The sequence below is a fragment of the Oncorhynchus clarkii genome, chromosome 5 (genome assembly GCF_045791955.1).
Source record: "Oncorhynchus clarkii lewisi isolate Uvic-CL-2024 chromosome 5, UVic_Ocla_1.0, whole genome shotgun sequence".
Taxonomy (NCBI): Eukaryota; Metazoa; Chordata; class Actinopteri; order Salmoniformes; family Salmonidae; genus Oncorhynchus; species Oncorhynchus clarkii.
In genome coordinates, this window is record NC_092151.1 from 25515451 (window position 1) to 25535340 (window position 19890).

The 19890-nt window shown below is 42.3% G+C and overlaps 3 protein-coding genes across 4 annotated transcripts in view; 2 read left to right on the forward strand and 1 right to left on the reverse strand.

Moving 5' to 3' along the window:
- Positions 1 to 2508, forward strand: part of LOC139408565 (protein Niban 2-like) — a 42398-nt gene extending 39890 nt beyond the window's left edge. Inside the window, exon 14 of the mRNA XM_071152615.1 lies at positions 1 to 2508. Within this exon, the coding sequence (XP_071008716.1) occupies positions 1 to 959 (959 nt within the window). The 3' untranslated portion in view covers positions 960 to 2508.
- Positions 1466 to 11581, reverse strand: LOC139408567 (protein SLC31A2-like). Its single transcript, XM_071152619.1, has 4 exons — positions 11012 to 11581; positions 7685 to 7751; positions 5324 to 5567; positions 1466 to 3945 (listed from the first exon to the last, which is right to left on the reverse strand). Exons 1-4 carry the CDS (start codon positions 11015 to 11017, stop codon positions 3780 to 3782), a joined length of 483 nt encoding a protein of 160 aa, XP_071008720.1. The 5' UTR covers positions 11018 to 11581; the 3' UTR covers positions 1466 to 3779.
- LOC139408566 (ER degradation-enhancing alpha-mannosidase-like protein 3) overlaps positions 11249 to 19890 on the forward strand; it is a 22083-nt gene continuing 13441 nt past the window's right edge. Inside the window, exons 1-11 of one of the 2 annotated variants that reach the window (XM_071152618.1) lie at positions 11249 to 11313; positions 12600 to 12712; positions 12901 to 12946; positions 13622 to 13722; positions 14409 to 14448; positions 14784 to 14896; positions 15128 to 15281; positions 15533 to 15667; positions 15761 to 15866; positions 19114 to 19211; positions 19553 to 19678. In XM_071152618.1, the coding sequence (XP_071008719.1) occupies positions 12618 to 12712; positions 12901 to 12946; positions 13622 to 13722; positions 14409 to 14448; positions 14784 to 14896; positions 15128 to 15281; positions 15533 to 15667; positions 15761 to 15866; positions 19114 to 19211; positions 19553 to 19678 (1014 nt within the window). In that variant the 5' untranslated portion in view covers positions 11249 to 11313; positions 12600 to 12617. Of the gene's footprint in view, positions 11314 to 11788; positions 12713 to 12900; positions 12947 to 13621; positions 13723 to 14408; positions 14449 to 14783; positions 14897 to 15127; positions 15282 to 15532; positions 15668 to 15760; positions 15867 to 19113; positions 19212 to 19552; positions 19679 to 19890 lie in introns of those variants that run through there. The other variant, XM_071152616.1, reaches the window with a different exon arrangement.

Here is a 19890-nt window from a genome sequence, read left to right on the forward strand (position 1 = left end):
CTGTGAAAGAGGCAGCGGTCCAGAAGAAACACAACCTGTATAGAGACAGCATGATCCTAACCAACAGCGACCCCAACCTCCACCTGCTGGGGGAGAACCCCTCGGTGGACTGGGCCACCCAGTTCAGGGGTGGGAATGAGGAGCCTGAGGGGGCCCTGGGAGGAGGCGGCCAGTCCAGCAGGAGGCGTAGGCAAGTGGTCTCCATGATCCAACTGGACGAGATGGGTCCACTGCCCTACGAGTCATGCCTGGAGGTGCCGGGGGTGGACTTCATCCCCGAGGAGGGAGAGATTGAGGAGATGGAGGTTAAAGCTCAGGAGCCCAAGGAGCAAAAGACCCCCACGGAACCTGATTCTCCAGACAGCGTGCAGGAGATCTGTTACCACAGCAAACCAGTGGTGGAGATGATGGTCTCGGCTTCAGAGGAGGACTTAGCTGTTCTCACCAATGGGACAGGGATGCTGACGCTGGAGGATGGGAAGGAGGAGGAGGTGACACTCATCACCACCGTGGTGGAGGAGATGCACAGGAAGTCACCACACTGGATGAGCGCCCCACAGGAAGTGAACGAGCAGCTGGTAGAAACAGGAAGTCCATACCAGGAAGCTGAGGGGGGGCTTCAGGAAAAGGGGGAGGCAGCTATTGAAGGCAAAGGAGACGAAGATGAGGCGGCCATCAAGAACGCCATACAGGAAATAGAGATAGCGGTACAGGAAGAGGATGGAGAGAGGATAACTGAGTGTGCTGTAGACTCTGACACAGAGCTGGCCCCGCCGTTGGTCGACTCCAGCCACTCGAGGCATGATGACGGAGGCTTCCAGCCGCCTACCAATGAGGCCTTGAATGAGGGCAAAGCTCAGCCAATCCTGGATGCTCTGAAAACAGAGGACACTGTAGTTGACCCAGGAGAGGTGGTGGTGGTTTTAGAGCCGGGAGACACTGCACTTCACAACGAGTGAGACCGTGGAGGACTTCACTGGGAAAACAGCAGAAGGCGAGACAGAAATTGTATATAAGATTTTGAATGGGAGGACAAGGGAGCAAAAAACCTTTCATTTTAGTCGGTGTTAACTGATAATTCCTGACCCCTCAGCATTGTTTTTCTGGTTTATATTCCGTACAGTCACATCTACAACAGTGGCCTATTTAACTGTGACTTCCAACCTCTCATCTGGAGTCATGTTTGTTCAAGTTTAATTTCTCTTAATTGTACATTTTATTTTACTCTATTCCTCAAGCTTGTGTGTGAGACACTGAACCCCAGGTATCTGCTGCATTATCCTTAGATTGTGTGGTCACTAAGGAATTTAAATAATTTAAGTCAGAATTGGATAAGGGATGTGGGGAGAATTGTGGATGCAGAAGATACACATTACACTACAGAGGCCTATCTGCAAGGGCCCTAAGGATATGTTCAGAGATGCATGACAGATAACTATGGTTCATGGGCAGTCACACACCCACTGGTCATTACATGTCCTTTTATTCAGCAGTAGGGGGCACTGTAGGCAGGCGGTTGACGCAAACAGTCTGGCATGTCATCCTACTGAAATGGACATTGTTGTGTATAACATATCATTATAGAGATGTAGCTGTCATTGTATTCAGGGTCTGGGAGCACTGCTTTTTAACATGTTTTTACATTGACTTAAAAACTTGTATAAAACCAGGCAGACATTTTGTCTTGAATAAGTGCATGTTGGGCCTCCTTTTCAACCATTATTTTATTATTTTCACAAGTGGCCTTATTGTTTCAACCCTATCTTTTTACAGTGCATGACTTGAGCATGAAATGGCACTTGCTTATGGACTTATTGTCTATGTATGTTAGTCCAACCCTTTAGTGTGAGGGGAGCTGCTCAAATGGTAGCAGTCACTACAGTCGTATTATAGATGCTAGAGGTCCCATGTCGGCTACAGTGCTACTGAAATGCCACCGTCATAATTATGATGACAGTTGTTACTAAAGGGACTTCCTCTGCTGATAACTTTTATTGACTGTGACGCATCAGCAGAATCTCATTGAGATAGAATGCTCAGTCTGCGTGTGGGAGGTCTGGATGACTGACAGCAGGCTATGCACCTTGTCATGAAGAGGCCTCTGTCAGTCTCTTCTGGCCAAACAAAAGGAATCATGGGAAAATAACCAAGTCATTTCCCCCACTCTTTTAAATGAGGGAAATCAAATGTATTATTTCCTAAACTATCAATGCTATGTTTATGGAAACTGTATATTTGAGGCACATTGTTCTTAAATCAGACTTAATCCGTTTGTAGCCTTGAGAAAAATATTTCCATGTAATTCCAGGACTTAAAGGGTTAGTTCACTCAAAGTGCTTCGGTTTCCTTCTTCTTATTTATGACACATACTGTGTGGTGATCAATGCACTAGCCTCTGCTATATTCTTATTTTATATGTAAAGCTCCATGCAATACCTTTTATTGATTGTGTTTAGCTATATGTATGACTGGGTATAGTTGTATGGATTCATAAATAAGTTGATTTTATGGTTTTCCTATTGAGCATCTGTATCTCTACACTAAAATGCATTTTCAAATCAATTAGATCATATTTGATTTTCTGAAAATTCTTAGTTGGTGGTATTTATTGATAATTAGAATAAAATGACACTAAAACAACAGTAAGCACATGTCTACATGGGTATTTCTCAATAGGGACTTTTTAAACAAAACCACTTTAGAAGCCTTGTATGAGTAGTCCGTTATCTACTTTCAGTTGACTTTATCAATTGGGCATTGAAAAAAAAGTGTTACATTCATCCGTTTTCAAACTAGGCTACTGGATAATTCATCAGAAAATAGCTAATTAAAATGAAAATATTCATCTGATATAAAAGGCACCAAATGGTTGGTTTCTCTACAGTGGCTCTCTTGCAAATGATTAAAAAACACAACATGACCCAGATTCTGTTCTCCTCTGTATTTCAGAGCAATAGAACAATCTGTTTCCCAATGAGCCTGACATGCAGTATCTATGGAGTTTACAATACTCCATCACATGCTTCTGTGCTGTCAAGGTGGCAATTCCTCAATGTTGTCTTGTGACTAGAGTGCTGGCTGGAAGTCTGACCTTGGAGTGAAATGGTAGAATGACAAACCTTAGGTCAGGGCTGCCCAACCCTCTTCCTGGAGATCTACAGTCCTGTGGGTTTTCAGTCCAACCCTAATTTAACACACCTGATTCTACTAATTAGCTTAACCAGCTGAATCAGATACTCTTTATAAAGGTTGGACTGAAAACCTACAGGACAGTAGATCTCCAGGAAGAGGGTTTGGCAGCCCTGCCTTAAGTCAAGTAACCACAGGTTGACAACATTGAACTCAAGCCCTGTAGCTACTCACGGGCCCTGGTCACAATGATGACTGTGGATGTGTAGTACATAGTAACAGTTGCCTTGCTTGAACACAATGTAAAACTTCATAAAACTTTGATAAAAAGGTATCATGGCTCAATCACTCCTATGCTGTACTCTGTGTACATCTGTGTCACTTTATGGAAGTCTCCATCTTGTTTTTCAATTAAGATCATGTATAAGTAGGGAAGAAATACTGGTAAAACCTTCCACTTCAGGTAACTTGATAAGCGACACAGTCACAGGGAGATCTATTGCGCATCAGTGCACAACAGTCAGAATGACATACACCATTGGAGTTTCTACGATATGCTCTTCAGATCAAATCTTTGACCAACAGGTATGGGATAGCTAGTCCCTGTAGCTCTATAGTCCAGGAAAAGAACTTTCGATTCCATTGTTTGATCAGATTTGACTCAGTAGTGGGAACCATATGAAGTATCCCAGGACCGAGCCCAAGATGACCCCTAGGAAGATCCAGGTGTTGTAGGACATGACACACAGCATCAGTATGTAGCCCAGAGTCACCTGCAGGATGTGCATGGCTGTCTGGATACCATGGAGACGCCATCTGGTGGAGAGGAGACAGAAGAGTAATATAATCCAAGTTGGTATTCAGGTCATAAGGAATTTCCCCTCGACAATCACAAATTGGGGAAAACATTGACCCCCACTGTAAAAGAGCCAACTGTCAAAGTTGTTATACAGAAATAACAAAACATGCCGAAAAGCTTCTGTGTTGTTCAATGTACATGTAATTAGGTTAAAAAAAATGTGACCGACAGGTTGCAATGCTTCCATGTAGGGAAATGTAGCCTGCTAGAAAAGCCCTGTTGCTTCGGGATATTCCGTGGGAAATGTGGGGACCCGGTGTCCAAGTAGGCTACACATAGCTATGTGTGTGTGAAACATTTCATCACAGGCAAGACATTTAACTTGTTTAGTCTAAACTAACTCCACTCACTACTTGTAGCTGTGTAGACCGTTTGCTTGTGTTGTTCTTGGCTAGCTTAATGTTTCAGTTGGTAGCTAGCACTCTTGTGGTTGCTAGCGCCATCATGAAAAGGGGCATAAGGGAAGTCCTAACATTACGTTTTTCTAAGTAGTGAGAATGCGCGGGAGCAGGCAATGTTTTGCTGTGAGCTAATGGGATAACCTAGGTAACCACAGGTTGTTTTCCACACAGGCGGACGGGGCCACAACAGTCCATCTAATACAACTGGGACTGCTGCAGTACTCTCTCTGGAGTCATTATATAGAGGTGCACAGTTCAGGTTCTCGTGGGTCTAATTATCAGCTGTTATTTATTCATCATTTATCAGTACATTATGTAGGCATGGGAAACCAGGTGCATGTGTAAATCAATCAAATGTATTTATAAAGCCCTTTTACATCAGCCTAAAACCCCAAACAGCAAGCAATGCAGAAGTAGAAGCATTGTGGCTAGGAAAAACTCCCTAGAAAGGAAGGAACTAAAGAAGAAACCTAGAGAGGAACCAGGCTCTGAGGAGTGGCCAGTCCTCTTCTAGCTGTTCCATAGCTGCAGACAACAGTTTAAACTGAAGAAGGAGCACGACCAGGTGGACTGGGGACAGCAAGGAGTCATCAGGCCGGTTAGTCCTGAGGCATGGTCCCAGGGCTCAGGTCCTCCAGGAGGGAAGGGAGTGAAATGGCTAGCTAGTTAGCGGTGGATTTTTTTCAATCTGTGATGTCACTTGAAGTAGTAGTTTCCCTTGCTCTGCAAGGGTGGTGGCTTTTGTGGAGCAATAAGTAACAATGCTTTGTGGGTGACTGTTGTCTGTGGTTCGAGCCCAAGTTGGGGCAAGGAGATGGATGGAAGCAATACTGTTACACATGCGCACTCTTGACAATTTGTGAAGCAGTAGATTTAAGCCAGCATCCCTGGAACATGTTACAGAGAACAACATGGGCTCCAGTGTGAATCCTACCTGTTCATGGGGGAGGGAGTGGGAACAGCCTGTTCCGTGGGGGCCAGAGAAGACTCTGAGAGGCTACTGGCAAACACAGCGCTGCTTCCCTGGCAGTCTGAGGAGTGGAGGGGAGGGGGGAAAGGCCGTGGGAAGGCTGGCTGAGTGGGCTGCTCTAAGGGCTTTCCCAGCTGGACCTTCCACACCTTCAGCAGCTCGTAGAACACCGTCAACAGGAGGACCACAAACACAGACAGCACCATCCCTGCAAACACATTGACAACAGAGCTTATCATGGCTGACAGCAATAATGTTCATCAGAGACCACAGCTCGGTCTGGAACTATAAAGTTGAAGTTGGAAGTTTACATACAATTTAGCAAAATACATTTAAACTCGGTTTTTCACAATTCCTGACATTTAATCCTAGTAAAAATTCCCTGTCTTAAGTCAGTTAGGATCACCACTTTATTTTAAGAATGTGAAATGTCAGAATAATAGTAGAGAACTATTTCTTTCATCACATTCCCAGTGGGTCACAAGTTTACATACACTCAATTAGTCTTTGGTAGCATTGCCTTTAAATTGTTTAACTTGGGTCAAACGTTTTGGGTAGCCTTTCACAAGCTTCCCACAATAAGTTGGGGGAATTTCGGCCCATTCCTCCTGACAGAGCTGGTGTAACGGAGTCAGGTTTGTAGGCCTCCTTGCTCGCACACGTTTTTCAGTTCTGCCTACAAATTTGGGGCAAATTTTCTATAGGATTGAGGTCAGGGCTTTGCGATGGCCACTCCAATACCTTGATCTTGTTGTGTTTAAGCCATTTTGCCACAACTTTGGAAGTATGGTTGGGGTCACTGTCCATTTGGAAGACCCATTTGCGACCAAGATTTAATTTGGTGTCTTGAGATGTTGCTTCAATATATCCACATAATTTTCCTGCCGCATGATGCCATCTATTTTGTGACGTGCACCAGTCCCTCCTACAGCAAAGCACCCCCACAACATGTGGCTGCCCACCCCATGCATCACGGTTGGGATGGTGTTCTTCGGCTTGCAAGCCTCCCCCTTTTTCCTCCAAACATAACGATGGTCATTATTGCCAAACAGTTACATTTTTGTATCACCAGACCAGTGGACATTTCTCCAAAAAGTACGATCTTTGTCCCCATGTACAGTTGCAAACCGTAGTCTGACTTTTTTTAATGGTGGTTTTGGAGCAGTGGCTTCTTCCTTGCTGAGCGGCCTTTCAGGTTATGTCGATATAGAGCTTGTTTTACTGTGGATAGATACTTTTGTACCTGTTTCCTCCAGCATCTTCACAAGGTCCTTTGCTGTTGTTCTGGGATTGATTTGCCCTTTTCACACCAAAGTACGTTCATCTCTAGGAGACAGAACGCGTCTTCATCCTGAGTGGTATGACGGCTGCGTGGTCCCATGGTGTTTATACTTGAGTCCTATTGTTTGTACAGATGAAAGTGGTACTTTCAGGCATTTGGAAATTGCTCCCAAGGATAAACCAGACTTGTGGAGGTCTACATTTTTTTTTCTAAGGTCGTGGCTGATTTCTTTTGATTTTCCCATGATGTCAAGCAGAGAGACACAGTTTGAAGGTAGGCCTTGAAATACATCCACAGGTACACCACCAATTGACTCAAATTATGTCAATGAGCCTATCAGAAGCTTCTAAAGCCATGACATAATTTTCTGGAATTTTCCAAGCTGTTTAAAGGCACAGTCAATTTAGTGTATGTAAACTTCTGACCCTGGAATTGTGATACAGTGAATTATAAAAGTGAAATAATCTGTCTGTAAAAAATTGTTGGAAAAATGACTTGTGTCATGCACAAAGTAGATGTCCTAACCGACTTGCCAAAACTATAGTTTGTTAACAAGAAATGTGTGGAGTGGTTGAAAAACAAGTTAATGACTACAACCTAAGTGTAGTACTGTACAGACTACAACAGTGACCTAATCTAAGAATGTAAGAAATCAGTACATCCATCACTTGGGGCCCGATTGAAACAGATCTAAAATATCTAATTTGCAAGAAGTTCATTTGTTGTACCTGAACCACACTGCAGGGTGAAGGGGGTAAACTGTGCATTCACATTACAATGAGGTCACCCTTACAAAAAAAGATTGAAGTTTTAAAACTGTAGTAAAAGTGCAGTAACTGCAATATTTTGGACACAGTAAGTACAGAATAACTGCAGTGTACTGCAGTTGAACTGCAGTAAAAAAATAACTTTTTTGGGATGCAGTATTTGCAGCATACTGCAGTTATAGTGTACTTTGACTGCCAGACAAACAGGTTCTGAACTATATGATTTACTGTGTAGATGATCCTGAGGGCACAGGCCTGTCATCAATGTTAGCCTACCTGCGGGTCCGTGCACATCCCACAAGTCAAACAGCAGCGTCACTCTACTCCCTGCCTCGAAGGTCATCTGTATGAGAAAAGAGAGCCATATAACTACAATAAAGAACAGCAATATACAGGCAACCAGATCTGGGACCTGTGCAGCAAATCCTTAACCAATGAACAGTGGTTACATCAACAAAATGTCAAATATATAAATGTAAAAAATATTTTTTGCTTAGTCAGGTAGATAATGACAACACAGGAACGTGCTTTGTCGGTGTTACCCAAACTCTGCCAGACAGATGCAGTCCTGTTAATATGTCACCTGTCCAATAGTCCTCCATTGAAATTCCTAATCATAGGAGCTGATCATGCACAATAAAGAATGTACTGTATGTGAGGCCATGATGTGGACTTATTATTGTACCACGTGAAAGCAATTAGCTGTAGCTCTGGTAAGAGGAAATCAAACTCATTCTCTCCTTACATCTTGGGGAAGTATACAAAAGTTGGGCCCGGTTTCCTGATGCATAGATCTGGAATTTAGGTTTACGATTGGTTTATGATGCATCTTTCTTTCCAACAACAGCCCAAGATGTAACATGCATTTCCCAACACACCAAGCAGAGACAACGTTTGTTAAGTTCATCGTAGAGGCATGTGTCGATACTGATAGGATCGAAAGAATGGAAGCACTGCTCTCGGATCAGCGCTCTCCCTTTTAAATCTTACCTTAATATTCAAATTATTCCACAATAGTGACAACAAATCATCTCCTAGAGACATATCAAGTATTGTGGCAGCATATTCTAACCACCTATAATAATGCACAACATTTTTTGGGCTCCCGAGTGGTGCAGTGGTCTAAGAGGCACTGCATCTCAGTGTAAGAGGTATCACAACCAGCCGTGATCGAGAGTCCCATAGGGCGGTGCACAATTGGTCCAGCGAAGTTAGGGTTTGGCCGGGGTAGGTCGTCATTGAAAATAAGAATTTGTTCTTAACTGGCTTGCCGAGTTAAATCAATGTTTGGCACATCATTCTGCACGTTACACATCATTAAATATATTGCAATGACCCTGGGTTTATAAGCGCAGAACTCGACCCTGGGTTTATAAGCGCAGAACTCGACCCTGCCGCACGAGCATTGTTTTGCGGCACAATCGATAGCGCCCCGGACTTCGGGCTTGAAGGTCGAGTGTTCGAGACCTGCTCCCTGCTGTTTCACTACACTGGTGTCAGAGGTGATCGGACCTTGCATCCACGACAGTGCGTGTGAGCGCGTTCCTGAAAGACGTAGAGTCGCAAGCTAGCGCGAGGACGCGCTCTTTGAAAGGCTACCCTGCCGCTGGTTATTTAACGATTGCCTCAAACCAGTTCACTCGTAAACAGCTACATCGTTAGATGTAGCGAACCTGGGTTCACAAGCGCGGAAATCGACCGTGCAGCACGAACATGCTTTTGCGGCACAGTCGATAGCGCGCCGGACCTCGGTCGAGGGCTCGAGACCTGCTCCTTGCCTATTTCATTACAATATTGAGGCAAAACATTTGCCTAAAGACAAAAACTTACAAATAGCTAAATAAAACTATTGAAATATATAGGTCTATGTAGCCTATACTGTATTTATATTTTAATACAGTTCTCGGGTTTATATCCTTTGTTATGCAAAGAAAATTGCAATTTAGAATTTTTAGTTTCTAGGCAGGTTTCCACTGACCCAGGTTTATTTGGCATAAATAAATTGGGACATGTGTAATGGAAATGACAGTCTACAGCAGAAATGTTCTAAAGATCAACATGTTTATCCATTCGACAGGGGTGTATTTTTCTTTTGTCAAACTGCAAGTTTCACCATGGCACGAACCGTGGGGATACATTGGCACATAATTATTCGAAAGTGGCAAATTATTTGATGGCTTTCGCGGGCTACCTGAGCCATGAAACCGATAGGTGGGAGGTCATTACAGGCCGTCGCCAACATATTAATGCGCAATTTGCCTGAATGGGTCATGGAAAGCATCTAACGATGTAGCTGTTTACGAGTGAACTGGTTTGAGGCAATCGTTAAATAACCAGCGGCAGGGTAGCCTAGTGGTTAGAGGGTTGCAAGTTTGCAAAATTCAAAATCTGACAAGGTACAAATCTGTCGTTCTACCCCTGAACAGGCAGTTAACCCACTGTTCCTAGTCCGTCATTGCTCTTACTTAGTAAGCGAGTAACGTAGCCTTAAATTACTTTTGGGGAAACAGCCCCGTACAATCTCAAAACCTTTCATTACCTGTCTCTGTCTTCCAATCTAATCCAATAGACCAAATCGTTTGTGGCAATTAATGACAGAGGCCACGTAATGCTTGGAGCAAACATGCTCATTTCACGGACACAGCATTAGGCTACTATGGAAAAACAGCCCAGCGTTCCCTCATGAGCTAATATCAGACGGTTTAATTACGAGGTAAAATTAGTGTTATACAGGATATTCGGTTCTCTCTCGTGACTCGCTATTGAAACAAGCATGACTGTGAAGACGGTATATTCTGAATCGGGTGGATGGAGAATAAACCAAACCTTAATTTATTTTATTTTTTAATCAATACGATTTCGGATTTCAATATTTGATAGTTCTTACAGAAAGTGTGCCATGAATATGATAATGATATATTCTGAATCGGGGAGGATGGACAAAAATCCACAGCTTTTTTTGTTTTTGAAATGTATTTCATTTTTTTTATTCTGGCTTTAAAAATCTTCAATAGCTCGAGTGGATGGAGAATAATCCACACCTTCATTCATTCACAAAGCATGCCATGACTATGAAAATTATATTTCCTTAAATCGGTGGGTGGACTCTTAACTTTTCCAAGCACTGTTCATGATACAAACTGTTCACACCCCTCTTGTTGGTGGAGATAATTTTGCAGGTTTAAACCTTATTTTCTGAAATTCTACACATCTTGTCACAGGGCGCAAAGAACATTTTGCAGTTTTAAAGATAATTTTATGGTAATTCTATACATTTTGCCATGTCTAATGTGTATTCATGTTATATTTGAGTGACTACAACAATATATATGGGGGGGGGGGGGGGGGGGGGGGGGATATTTATTTAAAAAACGTTAGCTGACATGGGCTAGTATAAATAGCTCTCCAAGGTATGCAATGACTACTAACATGACAAGGGGAACTGATGCACTACCCAATTTCTAAATTGCACCTTTTGCATTCTACCATTGCAACTATCAAGAGTACATTTAAAGCCGGGCTGAGTTACCTTAAAAAAAACTGTATTTTAGGGGGGACAAATCAAAGGTAACACATAGAGGTCTAGGCGAAGAAACTACTTACCGACATGATTTATCAACTTGAGCAGACAAATAAGAATTTTATGGGGGAATCCTCAGGTCCTTCGACTCCCCATCACAGAAGACAGCGAACTGCAGACATTTTTTTTTCAGTAATTTAGCTGCGTTCCACTTATACTTGTTTTGATCGCAGGGCTGTAGGCTACCATCGACAGCATGAGTCCGCCCCCATGTGACGTTTAATATCGCAAGGGCAGATGGTAAATGGAGTCTCGTGTCCATTATACAATTACGTGCTGGAGGCAACTATGCGTATGCAGTATCTGTATATACACTACATTTCAGGTATAATCAAGTAATAATGCATATATAAAAAGATAGGTACAATGCAGTGTTGTTTTAAAATACTGGAGGAATTCATGTTTCTTCAAGTTAAAAACTACGGATCGGATAAATTGCAATTCAATATTTTATGCTCATAACTAGTAAGAATGTAACTTTAAAAAACAATATCACTCGCCATTTTATCGTGATACAAACGTAATAATGTTTTCATTTTACTTCCGCCGCCTTAACCAATAGAATCAAGAGGCACTCTCAGTATCCAGCTTGTCAAGGGTTTTTGAGTAGCTAGCTAGGAAAGTAACGTTAGCTAGCTAAAGAAGCAAAAAAAAAATTGAGAACAGTCTGATTTCCGAAAATAGTACTCTCGCTAGGGTTTCATCGACGGTTTGGTTGAAATACCACTTTCGGGTCGGGAGACCCGGCGTTGTTCGTGAGACTGGGACTGACACGGAAGAATAGGGATATTTGTGTTGCAATACGAAAGAAGACACATCACCACCGGCGTTCAGTCTTGTTTGTTAATTAGCTAGCTGCTAGCCAGCAAGCAAGCTAACCTAATGGCGATCCTCCCTGTTCTTTGGAGTATACGCCTGATTATAGACTGGGAACTCTCATTAGTAGTGAACACGAGGAGCTTCGTGTGTGATTCGAAGTATATGGACATAGCTACTATCTAGCTAGCAAGTTGGCTAGGTACACGTCTACTGTACAGATGTCAACTGGTTCACTTGTTAAGCCAGCTAGCTAATTAATTATCCTGAGCTGCCAGGGATAACATGCCTTGTCATTGTGTACATATCAAGTAACCTGTTAGTTGTTGACAGTTGCTATCCCTTACGAAAAAACGTTGCAGTATAATGCAAATACTGCGTCCCAGTTTTGTTTTTAACTGCAGTGATTTTGCAGTGTAACTACTGTTACAGTGCATTACACTGCAGTTATTCTGCAGTTACTACGTCCAAAATACCACAGTCGACTGAAGTTACTGCACGTTTACTGCCGTTTCAAAACTGCAATCTTTTTTTATAAGGTATGGGTTAATGTGAAATTGTTGTCAATTAGCCATTTTGACAACTAGCTTGACAGCTAAACCCATCAACTGTAGTGGAGACAGCCAGTTGTCAACTTTATGAACTCTTGTTGCTTGTCCATAAGGCCACACCATGCAGAGGAAATGCATTGGATTATTTGATATTTCTGGGGTGTCATTGAGAGCACAGGAACACCTACTTGTGTACAGACCTGTCAAAGATTAAATGGGAGAAAAACTGTTTTGCCCGCCACAGGGTTCTCCTGGCATTTCCATGATGCTGAGAGCCCTACTCCTCACAAGCCTTCTTAGCTGGGCCAATGGCCAAGAAGGTCTGACCATGTTACCTGAAGAAAAGTCCAAAATCAGGTGAGATAAAAACCGTGTATGATCACACACTCCAGTATTACCCAATGCCCACCTCTACTGAGTGGCAAAGTCCATACTATAAAGATGAAGGGACTAAATCATTAAACACACCATCACTATCTATCTGTCCACTTGTCTATTAGAAATGACTTGGTTATGGTAATTTTGTATATTTCTTTCTGTTACAGGGACCAGATTGTTGAGATGTTTGATCATGCCTATGGCAGCTATATGGTAAGTCTGTGTCTGACCACATAATTGCCACTTTCAACTACACTAAGCAAAGTTGAATGTTTCAACCCGTAGCTATTGTTGTCCATCTGTATTACTGACCATGTCAGGGCATGCTGCTGTTTATGGTTTCCAGTATTGCAATATTTTTTTCATGGCAAAATGAAAACACAAAGTAAATAACTTTTTGGTCCTTTAATGTTATGTTAAATATTGTGTGCTAGAGCTTGGAAAATATATAAATGTGACTCTGGATGACATCATAATGTTGTTTGTTTCCAACATTATGGCTGTTTTCCTGAAGAAGTCAAATCCGCTTGGTGTTTTGTTTCCTTGCCACGATTCTAACAAATATCGCAATACTGGTATCGTCCCGACCCTAGTTAATATTATGTTACTGCTCAAACAGCCTCTCTAACTTGACTGTGTGCCATACACTCGGCCTATACTTCTAAGTTCAAACCAGTGGAGACTGCTGAGGGGAGGACGGCTCATAATAATGCTTGGTATGGAATGGTATCAAATGTGGTTTCCATTGGTTGATACCGTTCCATTAACTGCATTCAAGCCATTACTATGAGCCAGCCTCCACTGATTCAAACATTTAAACAAATGTTCCTCCTATTGAGTATGTGTACCGTACCCTGACTGTAGCCCCGTGCCCTGATTCTGCCATAGAAATATGCGTACCCAGCGGACGAGCTGATGCCTCTGAGCTGCAGGGGGAGGGTGCGTGGCCTGGAGCCCAACAGGGGAGACATCGATGACTCTCTGGGGAAGTGAGTATAACTGCATGGAAAGCCTCCTCACAACATGTGGTTTCTCTGCGTTTAGCCTTTGTGGTGATTTTAGCTGTTTATCGGCTTACTTTTGTACTCAAAGGGGTCTCTTGATGTATAGAGAGAGACAGCCACTCGGCCAACTCGGTCTCACAATGGATTCATTTATGTGTCTGTTATGTCATCCCCTGCACTGATGGAGGGATGGGGGGCTAAGTAGAGAAAGATGTCCCATGTTTTTCAATATGTAATTTTCATAGGAAAAGGAAATTAATTGAGGTGTGTTGTGAAATCATGTGGGGAAAACCTAGCCTATATTATGAAAATACAAGGAAGGAACACATCAAGGGAATCTGACCTCTCTTTAAGACCTTGTAAAACACACTTAACCTGGAAACACAATAGACGATGAGACTACATGGTGAAGCTGACATGGCACAGCATCCAGTTCCTCTGCTGTGCACTGCAGTATGCCATCCTCCTGACCTGGGTCATATTTATTAAGCACCAAATGGAAGAAAATGACTGAAACTGTTGCAAGTATTTGCTATGGTGTGCTCTGATTCAGAGGGGTTTGGTTAAATGTGGAAGACACATTTCAAAGGTACATTTTGAATGCATTCAGTTGTACAACTGACTAGGTATCCCCCTTTCCTTAATGAATATAGCCCTGTTTTCTCTCTTAGGTTCTCCCTCACACTGGTCGACACCCTGGATACTTTAGTGGTGAGTGTCTTATCCTGTCTGTCTGGCTATAAGTTTTTGAATCAGCTATAGGAACACTGATGTCTATAGAGAAATCAATGAGCAAATGGGATCCATTGTCCTGACAACCCCTCAGAGCCACACACATACAGTCAATGGCAGTATATTAAATGATTAGTCCTTCTTTCTTGCGGTTCTGGAAACCTTAGCAAAAAAAAATTGAAATGTAGTAATTCATAGGAATTATTCAAATAGCTATGTGTTTTTAGGTAAGTCTTTTTTTTGCCTAAGTATAGAAACACTTGTTTATTCTGTCTATTACCCTATTAACACATTTGTTTTGTGCATGTGTCCAGGTGTTGAACAAGCTGGATGAATTTGAGGATGCAGTTAGGAGGACTTTGAGGGATGTCAGGCTAGACAATGATGTGGTGGTGTCTGTGTTTGAGACCAACATCCGAGTCCTGGGGTACGAACTTATACAATGCATTGTCTCACTACTACACAGAGCTTCACCAAGATTGTGTACGATACTGGTCCAAATGTCTTACTGACTTTATGATAAAATAACTATATGACTTCATAATATAGGGCTGACAGTATTTTTATATTGAGATGAATAGTAAATTGTCTGGGCATTGCCACGTGCTCACCACACCATCATCTTGCTCACCACACCATCATCTTGCTCTCCCTACAGAGGCTTGCTGGGGGCGCATGTGATGGCTGACATGCTCCGTCAGCGGGGGGAGAGGATGCAGTGGTACAGAGATGAGCTGCTCCAAATGGCCAAGGAGCTGGGCCACAGACTGCTGCCTGCCTTCAACACTACCAGTGGCCTTCCCTACCCCAGGGTAACACACCTCACTCAGTCTCCACGCTTCTGGTTTTCTCGGGACCCCTGGGTGCACAAAGCCTTGTTTATCAGAACTTCCACAATGTCACATGAACGGAAAAGTACCAGATGCAGGTCTGACCGGACTGTCCAGTCGAATATGAAATAGAGGATTAAAAGTGATTCAAGATAGCTTTGTAGTCTTATTACTATCTGACAATATGCATGTAGTACATTCAATATACTTACTTCTTGTCTGTTTGTTTCCAGGTAAACCTGAGGTATGGGGTCCTTAACCCCCTGTCACGCACAGGCACTGAGTCGGACACCTGTACAGCCTGTGCAGGCACCATGATTCTGGAGTTTGCTGCTCTCAGTCGGCTGTCTGGGGAGGCTGTGTTTGAGGTACATTAGTAATTCCAGTAATAATCAATAGTGTCTTGTATTTATTGGCCAGTGTGTATGAAGATGATAACCCTGTGTTTCTGTGTCCCACAGGAGCATGCTAGGAAAGCATTGGATGTCCTGTGGGAGAAGAGACAGAGAGGAAGTGACCTCGTGGGCACCGTCATCAATATCCACAATGGAGACTGGGTCCGCAGGGGTGAGCCAAAGATCCACTGTCACACACTCAGCCATGCAGAAAGTAGAAGTCGACCGATTAATCGGAATGGCCGATTAATTACGGCCGATTTCAGGTTTTCATAACAATCGGTAATCAGCATTTTTGGACACCGATCATGGCCGATTACATTGCACTACACGAGGAGACTGCATTGCAGGCTGACTACCTGTTATGCGAGTGCAGCAAGGAGCCATGGTAAGGTGTTAGCTAGCATTAAACGTATCTTATAAAAAACAATCAATCTTAACATAATCACTAGTTAACTACACATGGTTGATATTACTAGTTTATCTAGCTTGTCCTGCGTTGCATATAATCGATTTGGTGCCTGTTAATTTATCATTGAATCACAGCCTACTTTGCCAAACGGGTGATTTAACAAGCGCATTCGCGAAAAAAACACTGTCGTTGCACCAATGTGTGCATAACCATAAACATCAACGCCTTTCTTAAAATCAATACACAAGTGTATATATTTTTAAACCTGCATATTTAGTTAATATTGCCTGCTAATATGAATTTTTTTTAACTAGGGAAATTGTGTCACTTCTCTTGCGTTCTGTGCAACAGAGTCAGGGTATATGCAGCAGTTTGGCCGCCTGGCTCATTGCGAACTGTGTGAAGACTATTTCTTCCTAACAAAGACAGCCAACTTCACCAAACGGGGGATGATTTAACAAAAGCGCATTTGCGAAAAAAGCACAATCGTTGCACGAATGTACCTAACCATAAACATCAATGCCTTTCTTAAAATCAATACACAGAAGTATATTTTTTTAAACCTGCTTATTTAGTTAAAATAAGTTAATGTTCGCAGGCAATATTAAACTAGGGAAATTGTGTCACTTCTCTTGCGTTCATCGCACGCAGAGTCAGGGCATATGCAACAGTTTGAGCCGCCTGGCCGCCAACTAATTTGCCAGAATGTTACGTAATTATGGCATAACATTGAAGGGTGTGCAATATAACAGCAATATTTAGACTTATGGATGCCATCCGTTAGATAAAATACGTAACGGTTCCATATTTCACTGAAAGAATAAATGTTTTGTTTTCGAAATGATAGTTTCCGGATCTGACCATAATAATGATCGAAGGCTCGTATTTCTATGTATTATTATAATTAAGTCTATGATTTTGTAGAGCAGTCTGACTGAGCAGTGGAAGGCAGCAGCAGGATCGTAAGCATTCATTCAAACAGCACTTTACTGCGTTTGCCATTAGCTCTTCGCAATGCTTCAAGAACACTCCAAGCCTATCAACTCCCGAGATTAGGCTGGCAATACTTAAGTACCTGTTAGAACATCCAATAGTCAAAGGTATATGAAATGCAAATGGTATAGAGAGAAATAGTCCTATAATAACTACAAACTAAAACTTCTTACCTGGGAATTTTGAAGACTCATGTTAAAAGGAACCACCAGCTTTCATATGTTCTCATGTTCTGAGCAAGGAACTTAAACGTGAGCTTTCTTACATGGCACATATTGCACTTTTACATTCTTCTCCAACACTTTGTTTTTGCATTATTTAAACCAAATTGAACTTGTTTCATGATTTTTGAGACTAAATAGATTTTATTGATGTATTATATTAAGTTAAAATAAGTGTTAATTCAGTTGTTGTAATTGTCATTATTTAAAAAAATATATATATATATATATATATACACACACACATACACACACATACACACACACACACACACACACACACAGTGGGGAGAACAAGTATTTGATGCCGATTTTGCAGGTACCTATAATTTTTATCATAGGTACACTTCAACTGTGAGAGACGGAATCTAAAACAAAAATCCAGAAAATAACATTGTATGATTTTTAAGTAATTAATTTGCATTTTATTGCATGACATAAGTATCTGATACATCAGAAAAGCAGAACTTAATATTTGGTACATCCCCAAAGAATGATGTTTCCACCTCCATGCTTCACGGTTGAGATGGTATTCTTGGGGTTGTACTCATCCTTCTTCCTCCAAACACAGCGAGTGGAGTTTAGTCCAAAAAGCTCTATTTTTGTCTCATCAGACCACATGACCTTCTCCCATTCCTCCTCTGGATCATTCAGATGGTCATTGGCAAACTTCAGACGGGCCTGGACATGCGCTGGCTTGAGCAGGGGGACCTTGCGTGCGCTGCAGGGTTTTAATCCATATTGTGTTACTAATGGTTTTCTTTGAGACTGTGGTCCCAGCTCTCTTCAGGTCATTGACCAGGTCCTGCCGTGTAGTTCTGGGCTGATCCCTCACCTTCCTCATGGTCATTGATGCCCCACGAGGTGAGATCTTGCATGGAGCCCCAGACCGAGGGTGATTGACCGTCATCTTGAACTTCTTCCATTTTCTAATAATTGCGCCAACAGTTGTTGCCTTCTCACCAAGCTGCTTGCCTAGTGTCCTGTAGCCCATCCCAGCCTTGTGCAGGTCTACAATTTTATTCCTGATGTCCTTACACAGCTCCCTGGTCTTGGCCATTGTGGAGAGGTTGGAGTCTGTTTGATTGAGTGTGTGGACAGGTGTCTTTTATACGAGGTCAAACAGGTGCAGTTAATATACAGTCGAGAACAGGAGGGCTTCTTTAGAGAAAAACTAACAGGTCTGTGAGAGCCGGAATTCTTACTGGTTGGTAGGTGATCAAATACTTATGTCATGCAATAAAATGCAAATTAATTACTTAATCATACAATGTAATTTTCTGGATTCTTGTTTTAGATTCCGTCTCTCACAGTTGAAGTGTACCTATGATAAAAATTACAGACCTCTACATGCTTTGTAAGTAGGAAAACCTGCAAAATCGGCAGTGTATCAAATACTTGTTCTCCCCACTGTATGTATATATATATATATATATATATCTCGTCCGATTAATCGGTATCGGCCTTTTTTGGTCCACCAATAATCGGTATCGGCGTTGAAAAATCATAATCGGTCGACCTCTAGCAGAAAGCACACTCGCCCTCACCTTCACACATAGTCAACCACTCTCTCATTTAAAGTCAAAATGTAGCAGTAGGAACAAACATTTTATCACCTCGCATCGTGATGACGCATCGTCCCACTCAGTTCCTTTATATACCATTTAGTCACTTCCAATACTACTAGTTTGGTTTTGAATATGTGTCTCTGCCTGTTTTGTTATTTACATTAGCTCAGTCAGGCCCTATATTAACAGTATCTCCCCCCTCTCCCTTCCTCTGTGTATCTTCAGACAGTGGTGTGGGTGCTGGCATTGACTCCTACTATGAGTACCTAATGAAGGCCTACATTCTATTGGGAGACAACGTTTACCTGGAGAGGTTCAACACTGTGAGACTCTACTGTACTATCACCAGCTGCAGATATATTGCAATGAATTGCTCTATGCTTGTAGATAACACTCCAAATTCCCAGACACCATTTACATTTGAATTTAAAATGCTACCTGCATCCAGATTGCAGAACCAGACAACAAAAAATACATGTTCATATCAAATGCTCTGAGTTCAGATTAACTGTGGTCAGATAGAAATCAGATAAAACAAGATGTACATTAGTATGACATGTAAACGGGGTCTCAGTCACATCACTGATCTAACCCCCCATATCAAAACACATCATGCATAATGTAGGTATCTTTAGTGACCCCGGCTGTCTGTTGTCTCCTACAGCATTACAGCGCCATCATGAAGTACATCAGCCAGCCTCCGCTGCTGCTCAACGTGCACATGCACAACCCCACGGTGAGCGTCCGCAGCTGGATGGACTCCCTACTCGCCTTCTTCCCCGGCCTGCAGGTGATTCCCATAACACAACCTCTATCATCGCCACTTGTCAGGGTTATGGTTAGCCCCCCTGCCTCTAATAATATGACATAGGATGCATCCCAAATGGCATCCTATTCCCTATACAGTGCACAACTTTTTTTTATGGGCCCATATGGTGCTATTTGGAATGCAAATATGACATAAGTGAACAATGAGACCCTCTGTTTGTATCATGACATCAT